Consider the following 11,963-nt stretch of genomic DNA (forward strand, 5'->3'; position numbering starts at 1 on the left):
CTCTTTTTCACCCGCGCTCCGTCTCGGCTCACTCTCTTTTTCACCCGCGCTCCGTCTCGGCTCGCTCTTTTTCACCCGCGCTCTGTCTCGGCTAGCTCTTTTTACCCGTGCTCTCTCCTATGTGTAAGGTAAATCCATATCTGGTCCTCTTGCAGTACATGCAGCTCTGGAATACGTAGATGAAGCTCTGGAAAGGAAAGATTCCACAAGCTTGTACACGGCTCTGCAGGACTCGGCCCTTTTGCTGCGCAGGTTACAAAGACAGAACGCAGATTGGTATCTGGAGCAGCTCACCAATGACCGGGAGCAGAAAGCTTTGGTGAGTAAGGTGGAGCAATCGCTCTGAGGGTTTTTTAATGTTTATTAACAAATTCACCACCAATAGAAATATGCATAGAGTTTGGTTTAAATATTTTGCACATATCTCTGTATTAATTGCGGATGATTTTTACTCTTTAAAAGATGGTGGAAAGGTTGTATTTCTCTTGCAGGAACTGGGCTACATGGACCTTCTAGAGAAGGAGGAGCTTCAAGCTGGAATTGATGCTGCCAATCAAAATGCAAACAGAGAGCATGCCAGTAAGTTTTGGCTCTTGGGAGGCGGGACGTGAACGTGTCTTACTCGACTTTATTGGCATCAACTTGGCTCCTGGGAGGCGGGGCTTGACCTTCAGCTTTATGGGATGGGGACTTGCCCATTTAAGGGTTGCTTGATGTTCCTATTTGAATCAAGTTATTCATCTTTCAGTTTCACCCAAGAATTCCAAACTATAAAAAATGTGTTAAAAAAAATGATCTTTTGTTTTTAATCTTTTTATCGTATTCTTTATATCTCTTCTTCTCAGTGGAGCAGGCGGTCTCCTGCATTAATTCTGCTATACGCAATGGAAACGCAGCCCAGACGGTAAAAGCACTGTCCAATCCGGATGCTCAGCTCCCAGATGTCTATCCAATCGCAGCTGAGCTTTACCAGAAGGAACTGCGCTTACTGCAATCCCAGAGTTCCCAGGTGAGCAGACTGACTTTACTGTTCTTCCACTTATCAGGAAGACTGAACCAGAAGATTTCACAAGTCAGGGAAACTTATCTTTTTTGTTAACAAGTAAATATAAAACTCTGCAAATATTCTTAGTGTGATCCATAGAAAAGAATTGGATTTCTCTTTTCCGTAGTCTCTTAAGAATCATTCTTATTGGTTGTAATTCCTTTACTATATTTACTTATAATACTTATGCTAAATTTTTACTTTGCTGCAAAAGATTTTCCAGTGTCTGGTTTGTCCTCACAGGGGTCCCTGATACAGGAGGAGCTGTTTGTGGCTGTGGAGATGCTGTCAGCGGTGGCTCTGATTAATCGGGCGCTGGAGGCTGGGGATCTGAATGGGTTCTGGACCAATCTAGTCAGCCCAGCATTGGGTCTGACCGATGTGGACGAAGAGAATATACAGAGGTGAGGATGGCCTTTTCATATAGGAACTCAGTACTTATCTGGAGCTCTGTGATATGCAAGGGGGGGGGGTAAGTGGTGTCAAAATTTGCTAGGGGGCGGGAAGAGCATGCGCCCTCAATAATTGTGGCCCAGTGGTTAGGGACCAGATTATAAACATCATCCAGCAACCTGGAATGGCGAATCTTGGACCATGGTAAAGCTGAACAGCATATTTAATATTATATATTTTTTTTCTTTTAGGTATTTTAACAAACTGTCAAAGAGAAAGCGCCGGTCCCAGGGTGGTTCTGCGTTCGTGAGTTGGAATGACCTCCAATCCTGTGTGAATCACATCAACTTCTCCACCCAGGAGGAACAAGACAGTAGGTTCCTTTACTGTGATTGGCTCATGCCTATATCAAGAAATCTATTGTGTAAACTTTGGTGAGATACTAAAATCCAAGTGACACTATGGGATTGAATTCATAGCTAATACACATACCTATTGCCGTCATGTAGCATAACACTTTTCCACTACATCATTAGGGGACTTGTATAATATTGGGTTAATATTAAAATATTTTGGACATGTAGTAGAATATGGCACCTACGGAACCCCTGGGACTGGGATATAGTGATCCCACTTTAGCACCTCCAAGTGCACAAACCAATACATAACTGTATTGTACCTATAATATTGACTTGTAAATCTCCCACTCCTCCAGAAATCCTGGCAGTCAGCCTCATCAATGAAGCCCTGGAACAGAATGACCCCCAGAAAACCTTCACCGCTCTCTTGATGCCGGCCGCTGGTCTTACTGATGTCACCCTGCCAAACGCTGGGCTCTATCACAAGATCCTGACTGATGATCTGCGGCACAAAAAGAAGGTACCATGATATCTAATGAAGTTTATGCTCTTCTTTTGAGAACTGAGATTTAGCCTGTGTGATTCAGTGACCATTGAGTAAGGAAATGGGTGCAGATCAGTCATCTTCCAATATTGTTAACTATTTCCAGAATTTAGTGGTTTTAGGTACCCTGTTGCCTCTAGGAGCCATAAACAATTTTCATAGCTCAGCCAATTCTTTTAGTTGAGCAGTAGCTTTTTTTATACCTTATCTTATTTATGATGAGGTTTTTAGTTCTTTTGGCTTAACACAAAGGCCACAAAGAATACCAGTGACTGGTTTCATCACAGGGCGCCTTCTTCTCTTCTTCTTTTCTCTCTTTTCTTCTTTTCTCTCTTCTCTTCTCTTCTTCTTTTCTCTTTTCTCTTCTTCTTTTCTCCCTTCTCCCCTTATCTCTTCTCGCCCTTCTTCCTTCCAAACACAATCTTCAGCCTCACTGATTGGCTTTGCCAGGGTGACTTAACTGAGCTGGAGGCCGACTACTAACCAGGGTCCCGCACAGCACACGCCCACCAGGGTGATGTGAGGGATTCCCTGAGCACGGAGTTCGGTGTCAGGGTGGGCTCCGTGCTGGGCGTGGTCCGTGCGGGTTACACGCAGCACACGACCACCACAGTGTTTCCCCGATGATAAGGCATCCCCATCAAATAAGCAACCCCCCCCCGATTTTTGCTCTAAACATTAAAATAAAGCACCCCCCGCAAATAAGACACCCACCGATACCTGCCACTGTGTGCCTCCGTGTGACTCCTTGGTGCTGGCTGCAGTGCAGATCGAAACTGAAAGTAACTTCAAAGGCCCGCACACGTGCCCGCAACTCCGCGCCAGGAAGGACAAGCAAGCTGCTGATCCCTGCCCTAACGGAGTCTGTTACCCGGCTGTAGAAGCCAAAAAAAAAGTGAGTCCGTGAACAGAAGGGGACAATGAATGGCACATGAGTGATCAGAAGGGGACAATGAATGGCACATGAGTGATCAGAAGGGGACAATGAACGGCACAGAGTGATCAGAAGGGGACAAGGAATGGCACATGAGTGATCATGAGTGATTTTCAACAATAAATGTGTACTGTAGTCTTCTTCATTGAAAAAAAAGACATCCCCCCTGAAAATAAGACCTGAGGCATATTTTGGCATTTCAAAAAATATAAGACAGTGCCTTATCATAGGGGAAACAGGGTATAAAGACAGGCGATTCCCGGTGATAACAGAGGCTGCAGGCCGGTGGAAATCTGAACACGGCTGCAATTGGCCCCTGGGCCGGACTTTGCACATACCTGGAGTAGAGAATACAAGTGAATAACGGCAATCCACGATAGTTGTATAAACGGCACTTTACAAAGTACAGCTAACAGAACATCCAATCAGCATGTGTTCCTGACTCCTAAACATTAATTTTTTGTATGCTAATAATCTGTGTAGGCAACGCGGGACAACTCAGCCGTTCTGTGGTTGGAAGAAATCCAGCAGGGGGTATCCCAAGCGAATCAAGAAAATGCCAGAGCCCGAAAAAGTGAGTGAAACCTAACTACAAATAAGGAATGGTTATGTGAATGTGAGAGGATTCATGTGAAGGATTTCCTGCAACCAATAGATTGTGATGTACAAGTGTCAGTCAAAGGTGTGCATTAGACAGACTGATATTGTAAGATGATACTAAGCTCAGGAAAATATGGAACAGCTAAAATGTAAAAATGGAGAAGCATTGCTCTTCATTGCTCTTCTTTCCTCAGCCTATAAATTGATTTGATTGTCGTTTTAGTGGCCCTGGGAATAGCGGCCATTAATCAGGCCATCAAGGAAGGGAAGGCGTCTCAGACCCTGCGTGTCCTCCGGAATCCCGATGCCATGTTGTGCGGGGTGGTGACAGACTGCGCTGATGCCTATCAAGGAGAACTAAGCGGCATCATGAACTCAAAGAAAAAAAGAGGTACAGAAAATAGGGAATGCAAATGTGTTTAAAGGAGACATGCTTACAGGAGGAGAAGGGAGCAGAGGGATGACCTGATCACTCTGCTGCAGTTGAGCGATAAAACTTCTATCCACCCCTGCCCTGTCCTCTGAAGGTCCTGTGAAGGCGTGGTATCAAAATGATAGGGATTTCTCTCTGCTGTCTTGTTTGATCAGCATGTGCTTTGTCGCGACATCTGCACGCAGCCCATCTGATTGGCTCTTAGTGCTGGCCCTGTCTTAGCCAATCAGGTTGATGGGTTACAAATGTCATTTGTATGGAATATATATCTGTACTGTGTTTATTATCTCCGCATGCCATTCAACTTACACTTAGAGCATTCCCATCCAGTGTTACAGTATCTGCAGCTTCCTTTTTTTTGTTTTCTCTCTCTCATTATTGTCCCCTTGTGTGTGTCAATGTAACATGCAGGTGATGCCAAAAATTATTGGGTGAGACACAAGGTAAAAGAGAGAGGAGATTACTTCTTCCATCTGCGCACATTCGAGGGCACCTGGGATCCGCCGGCAGACTTCAATCCCAGCACCACCCATCTGTCCCGAGATGAGATCCAAGTGAGCACCCTGAATAGTAATACATTGGCCCCCTGAGTGATTTTTGTCATCCATTCTTCACCTCATCTGGCCCCCAATAAACTACGCGGAATACACTTGACTGACCTAAAATTATTTTGTACTTTGCAGTCGGTGATCACCAGCGTGACGAGCGGCTTCCAGCGGGAGAAGCAATGGCAGGCCAATACAGACATCCTGGTGAAGCTGCAAGCTCACATGAGAGGTTATCTGGTCCGAAGGGCCTTCTCCGAGCGGCTGCACCTGCTGCATAAACAAGTGCCGGCGGTCACCCTCATACAGGTATGCAGTGCCCTTGTAGTAAAGGCTGTCAGGCAATAAATCATTTATATTCCAAAGCTTATTCAGACCAATGGATATCCAATACAATGTTAAATCCAGAGCTGGGTGGGAAGAAGCTGTAGGTGAGGGGTGGCCCCCTGTATTGTCACCCAACTTTTCAGTATCAACCCTAAAACAGCCGGATGGTTACTGAAAAGTGCCGGGTGGTGCGCCCAGCTAAAAGGGTCTGGGGAGAACACTGGAATAATAGCTCAGTATTCTCAGCAATTCTTTAAATCGGTGTTTTAACCGCATCCACCATCAATTTGGAGGAGATTGAGATTGTCACCAGTCTGCTTCAGACCGGAGGAAGAAATTCCTCAGTTGCCTCTCTTCTATTGAAATTCAGATTGTACATTGTATCTGTAGCCAGGTATGAGAGGCTGCAGCAGGGGCTGAGCTTTGTCAGACATTTGTAGACTACACCAGGATTGGTCATTTCTGAGCCAACGTCCAAGTTCCTGAAGTTATTGGGGACCTTGGATGATGCCTGGACAAAGATGGTTCAATCCCAAAAGTACTGAGATCTGCTGAGGATTTTGCACTTAATAAACCAATACGATATTTTCAGTAGCATCCTGTTATGGTGTTTTATGTGCACACAGGCGCACTGGCGAGGCTACCGGCAGCGACGAGCTTATCTCCAGAGACTAAACTATTTATACCGGAATGTTCGAGCTGTCATTAAGGTAAAAGATGTGATTAGACCTCTGTAATGTACTTAAGATCCTCTATATTGCTATAGCTTGTTGTAATTTCTCCTCTGTCTCCAATCAGATCCAGTCATTTGTCAGAATGTGGCTCGTCCGCAAGAGGTATCTCCAGAGGCTTCGCTACTTTCGTCGGAATGTGAGTTGTCTAAATCTTTCAGCTTGTGGATGTTAAAGTATACGGAGGGGCTGTGTAGGAGGAGCTACATGAACAATTTATTCAGGTTCTCAGGTTAGCAAGGCTGGGTCCAAGGACTAATATGGGTCTTCTTTGCAGATCGCTAGTGTGATTAAAATCCAAGCCTTCTTCCGAGCCAGCAAAGCCAGAGGAGACTACAGGATGCTGGGTAAGGGCCCCTCTGCTATGTTTATCAATTGACGTTGAAGAATTTGTATATTCCATACCAATCATTTAATAAGTTTACATCCAAGCCCTCTTGGTAGCCTCTTTCATTGTGGAGCAATTGATCCTCATGTCCAACTTCCCATCAGATACATTTCACGACTCTAATCAAATCAGGTGAAACGCATCAGTCATGGTGTCTGTAATATACCATTTTTTTTTTCCTCGCAGTTCACGCTAAGAACCCCCCACTCTGCGTTCTGCGCAAATTCGCCCACCTGATGGAGCAGAGCGAAAGGGATTTCTGGGAGGAGAGAGAGGTCATGAAGCTGCGTGAGGAGGTGGTGAAGAAAATCCGATCGAACCAACGCCTAGAGAATGACCTCAACCTAATGGATATTAAGATCGGACTTCTGGTGAAGAACAGGATCACCTTACAGGTAGGTGGGGCCTCTAGCCCATGTGTAGAGAAGGTGTGTGAATGCCTGAAGCCTTGTCCTGATGCTGGAAGCAACCTGGCAGAGACACAGTCGCTAGATGGGCAGACCATACCGGACACCTGCCTCTACTGCCCCACTGAGTCCATGGCAAGAGCAGTAAGGTGTCGCTGTGTGGCTCCTCCCTTATGGTGGGATTCTGCTTGCAGGTTCACTTTTAAGTGTCCATGATCAGCCCGGTCATTATTGGAGAAGTGGACAGGTGAGGTTTCTGCTGTCAAAGCTGAGCTGCACATGTGCAGTGTCGGCTTTGGTAGCCAGGAAAATCTACAATCCCGGATTCCCTTGTGTGTGCCAGGGATGAATGAACTCCCATGCGCCTGCACCTAGGTAGGACACTCGGGTTTAGTTCCACTTATATATATTTTCAATGTCTTGCTTCTATAATAAATGTTTATTCTGGCAATGGTGAAAGCTAATTTTCTAAAGGGAGAGTGAAGTGCACTTCAAAAAATGCATATTTAAATTTTTTTTTTCTTCATATATTTAACATTCCTACTACCACTGTATGGCTCTCTAACGATCCTGTCTCGGCCTTCAGTAATATTGCTATGTGAAAAGTTCTATGTGATATTTTTTTTGTACAGGAAGTGGTTTCCCACTGCAAGAAGCTGACCAAGAAGAACAAGGAACAGCTGTCAGACCTGATGGCCATTGATAAGCAGAAGGGGTTAAAGTCTCTGAGCAGAGAGAAGCGTCAGAAGCTGGAAGCTTACCAGCACCTGTTCTACCTGCTACAGGTGAGCAAAACCCTTCCCCCTCCGCATCAGCCTTCTCTGTGCAGGTGGGTACTATGGCACTATTATAAACGAGAGCAGAAGCTATAAGAAAAGAAATTTGAATTGGTTACCGGATGTAGAGCACTCTTGGAAAGCAAAATCAATGTGAAAATCGGTGAATTAAGCAAATTGGCGGGCTTTGACACCAAAGTCTTTGGGATCTGTAAAGCATTGTCAACTTTTATGTTGTTTTTAAGTACAAAAGTAAGATCAATTTTTATTTGCATTACTTGCAATATATACTTCATCTGCAATGATTGGAGTTGCCTTTTTAATACATCTTTTAGTGTGTGGCCAGCCTTCCCCTCACTTCTCATGCATGTCTGTGTCCCGTTTTTAGACTAATCCGGAATATATGGCCAGATTGATCTTCCAGATGCCACAGAACAAATCCACCAAATTCATGGAGTCTGTAACCTTCACCTTGTATAACTACGCCTCCAACCGCAGGGAAGCCTACCTGCTGCTCAAGTTATTCCGCACGGCCCTGCAGGAAGAGATAAAGTAAGAAATCAGAAGGGGGTGGGAGCACTCTGGTGACATTTATTCCCCAGCATACATCATCTAATGTTTTTTTGTTATGCTCAGCTCTAAGGTTGACAGAATACAAGATATCATAACTGGAAACCCAACCGTTATACGTTTACTGGTCAGCTTTTACCGCAGTGCCCGGGGGCAGAATGCCCTGCGACAAATTCTCGGCAACGTGGTGAAGGAAGTTCTGCAGGACAAAGCCATCAACATTCGGATCAACCCAGTGGAGATCTACAAATGCTGGGTCAATCAAGTGGAGACGCAGACAGGAAAGAAGAGGTGAGGGGAGGAATTTTCTACTTCCCTCACTGAAAAGCCGTAAAGCCATTATATTTTCTTAGCTTTCATCAAAAACTGATAATAACTCTCTGAAGTCATTCTTTCCTAGGCCAACCTTTCTATATATACATACATATACATCACAAATTATTGGCTGTGACTCTAAAAAAAAAAGTAAAAGAGCAGATCTGTTTTGTAATTGCTAAATATGAAATGACCCCTCTTCTTCATCACCTTGCAGCACACTTCCATATGACGTCACTCCTGAACAGGCCCTCACTCACTCCGAGGTTCAAAGACGTCTGGACATTTCTATCCGTAACCTCATTGCCGTGACGGACAAGTTTTTCTCCACCATCTTTGCCAACGTTGATCAGATCCCGTAAGTACTTTGACATCTTGATGGCCATAATATTTGTACTGCGGGAGGTCAGCTGGGGTGCCTTGTGTACCGCCGGAGGTCAGCTGGGTGCAGCTGATGATTTGCCTCAAGGCCTCAATATTTATGAAGTTCATTTTTTCTATATTATATCTGTAAATACCAGTCATGACTTTTAAGTTCTTCTTTCTTTCTGTTTTTAATACAATCATCCTTGCAGCTATGGGATGCGCTACGTAGGAAAGGTCTTGAAGCAATCTCTAAGTCGGAAGTTCCCGAAGGCCAGAGAAGAAGACATTCATAAGGTAAAGGTCAGGCTTGGTCCCCTGTACTGAAAACAAAAGTTTATTTTCTGGTTATAAATTGGAAATTTAAAGCAAAGACTTATACAGAACAAAGCAACAGATCCTCATTGATCCTTCACTTCCTCAGCAGCACGTGCTCACTTGTCGTTCCATCTTCCATTGTTCTTATCAGCCACTAAGAGCAAAGAAAATGCCTGCAACTTCCAGGTAGAAATGAGCACGCAAACAGTAATACTCAAAGCACATCTTCAGCTGCCCTGCACCTACTTTTTGTTAGAAATTCCTAAAATATATACATTAATTCCAACGATCTTCTGCTTAGTCCAATGACATAACAGGTCCTCCCTCATCCCCTCCAGCGGAGGGTGGTCCTTATTGTATATGCAGTTCTCCACTCCATGTAAGCTCCAACTTGGTATTCTTCCAGAATTTTTTTTTAAACTGGGTGGGAAGAAATTATAGGCAGATGGCAGCCCCGGTATTGTGACCCAACTATTTAGTAACCACCCAAACACAGCCGGTTGTATAGTGAAAAGTGCCGGGTGTTGTGCCCAGCTAAAAGGGGCTGGGAAGAACACTGTACCTGGAGAAACTTATAACCCCCACAGAGCATTATTTCCTTATTTCTAGCGGCAGGGGGCAAAGAAATGGCGAGTATGTGCAACTGGTGGGATGAACATTTCTACTTTGTTCTTGGGCAAAGCACTAATCGGATTTACAACAATGTTTAATTTCCATTTAGACCCAGCTTTGCTTTAGTTTTGCATTCCCACACAAGTTTATGGGAATTCAAATATGTTATAAGAGAGAAAAAAAATCAATTGAACTTATCAATGGATTTGGAATTCTTTCAGAAGCATAAAACTGATGACATAACCTTAAAGTGGATCTTTTTTTACTTAAATATTCTGGTGGTTATTTCTTATGTACGAGGGGGTGCTGAAGAGTTATGAAATAACACATTTATTCAACATATTTCCCCTGAGACTGATGCATCTGGTACAGCGTAGTTGCAGCTTTTCTAGACCGTTCAAATAAAAGTTCTTTGGTTGGGCCTCAAACCAGCTCTCAGCAGCATCTTTGATGTCAGAAATGTCCTCAAAGCGTTGCCCCTTCAGGTGTTTCTTCACATTCAGGAACAGATATTAGTCCGAAGGGGCCAGGTCAGGTGAGTAGGGGGGATGGTGGACCAATAGGAAACCCAGGGTGTTCAATTTGGCAGCCACAATGTTGGACGTGTGCGCAGGTGCATTGTCCTGTAAAAAAAGGATCCCTTTGGTCAAAATTCCTCTGTGTTTCGTCTTAATTGCCTCCTTCAGCTGGTCCAGGAGGTTAGCAAAATACTGCCCGGTGATACTAGAGCCCTGAGGTAGGTAGTCCACCAACAGAATACCCTCTTTGTCCCATAAAAACAGGCGCCATTACTTTTTTGGCTGATTTCCGGGTTTGGAACTTCTTCGGCTGCGGGGAGCCGCTGTGGTGCCATTCCTTTGACTGTTCCCTGGTTTCAGGATCATAGATGTGGAGCCAGGTTTCATCCTCAGTCACTAACCTAGCCAAAAAGTCCTGTGCAGCTTCAAAATGAGCCAAAACGGCTTTGGATGCTTCAACTTGTTCCTTCTTCTGATCACTGTTCAAACATTTCGGCACTCACTTCGCTGAAAGCTTGCACATGTCTAGGATAGGGGTGATAACAAACCCAACACGCTCCCGTGAGATGTCAAGTATCTGGGCCATCTTTTTTGAGGATATTCGCCGGTCCTCAATAATCAGCTCATGGACAGCATCGCAGGATGCCGGGTCAGTTGAGGTTGGGGGGCACCCAGTGTGGGGCTCATCTTCAACAGGGAAATGCCCAGTCTTGAAACGAGATATCCAGGTTTTGACAGTGCTGTAGGAAGGAAACTTCTCCCCCAGTGTTTGTGACATCTCCAACAACCTGAAACTTGCTTGTGCCTCTGCCATCACAGCTTATCACTAAAAGAAAAAACAGTTTGAAGAATCGCAAAGACCTGATATTTGCACAGTTACATACTATGACATTAGGCTGTCATATGCCCCCACATTCATTTTCTATTTCATCTGGAAAGGGGCAAAGCCAGAAACTTCTCAGCACCCTCTCATATGTCAAGGCGTTTATTGTTTTTACTAAACTTCCTTTTAGATTGTTGGGAATCTGCTCTATTATCGCTTCATGAATCCGGCGGTGGTGGCCCCGGATGCTTTTGATATAGTGGACATCTCTGCTGGAGGGGCGATTCATCCAGACCAGAGGCGAACCCTGGGCTCCATCGCCAAGGTCCTCCAGCATGCTGCCGCCAATAAGATGTTTGAGGAGTCCCATCTCGGCCTAGTCAACCAATATCTACAGGAGACTCACTGGAAGTTACTTCTCCCCCAGTGTTTGTGATATCCCAGTGTGAATGTCCTTTGCTGACTTTCCCTGGAGAAACAAAAACTTCATGACGGCCCGTATCTCCAACAACCTGAATCTTGCTTGTGCCTCTGCCATCACGGCTTCTCACTAAAAGAAAAAACAGTTATAAGAATCGCAAAGACCTGATATTTGCACAGTTACATACTATGACATTAGACTGTCATATCCCCCCACACTCATTTTTATATTTCACCTGGAAAGGGGCAAAGCCAGGAACTTCTCAGCACCCCCTCATATGTTAAGGCGTTTATTGTTTTTACTAAACTTCCTTTTAGATTGTTGGGAATCTGCTCTATTATCGCTTCATGAATCCGGCGGTGGTGGCCCCAGATGCTTTTGATATAGTGGACATCTCTGCTGGAGGGGCGATTCATCCAGACCAGAGGCGAACCCTGGGCTCCATTGCCAAGGTCCTCCAGCATGCTGCCGCCAATAAGATGTTTGAGGAGTCCCATCTCGGCCTAGTCAACCAATATCTACAGGAGACTCACTGGAAGTT

General features: G+C 44.8%; 1 protein-coding gene across 1 annotated transcript in view; it reads left to right on the forward strand.

The window, feature by feature from the left end:
• The window catches only part of IQGAP3 (IQ motif containing GTPase activating protein 3), a gene marked incomplete at its 5' end in the record, with an annotated part of 21,554 nt that overhangs the window by 4,842 nt on the left and 4,749 nt on the right, over window positions 1-11,963 (forward strand). Inside the window, 20 exon segments of the mRNA XM_072427725.1 lie at window positions 156-319; window positions 492-579; window positions 846-1,009; window positions 1,289-1,449; window positions 1,690-1,811; window positions 2,154-2,317; window positions 3,759-3,849; window positions 4,099-4,266; window positions 4,720-4,862; window positions 4,992-5,162; window positions 5,807-5,890; window positions 5,979-6,050; window positions 6,189-6,258; window positions 6,486-6,694; window positions 7,339-7,491; window positions 7,871-8,034; window positions 8,119-8,343; window positions 8,585-8,725; window positions 8,943-9,027; window positions 11,192-11,412. Of these exon segments, the coding sequence (XP_072283826.1) occupies window positions 156-319; window positions 492-579; window positions 846-1,009; window positions 1,289-1,449; window positions 1,690-1,811; window positions 2,154-2,317; window positions 3,759-3,849; window positions 4,099-4,266; window positions 4,720-4,862; window positions 4,992-5,162; window positions 5,807-5,890; window positions 5,979-6,050; window positions 6,189-6,258; window positions 6,486-6,694; window positions 7,339-7,491; window positions 7,871-8,034; window positions 8,119-8,343; window positions 8,585-8,725; window positions 8,943-9,027; window positions 11,192-11,412 (2,860 nt within the window).

This window comes from Pyxicephalus adspersus, chromosome 12 (assembly GCF_032062135.1).
Source record: "Pyxicephalus adspersus chromosome 12, UCB_Pads_2.0, whole genome shotgun sequence".
Lineage (NCBI taxonomy): Eukaryota > Metazoa > Chordata > Amphibia > Anura > Pyxicephalidae > Pyxicephalus > Pyxicephalus adspersus.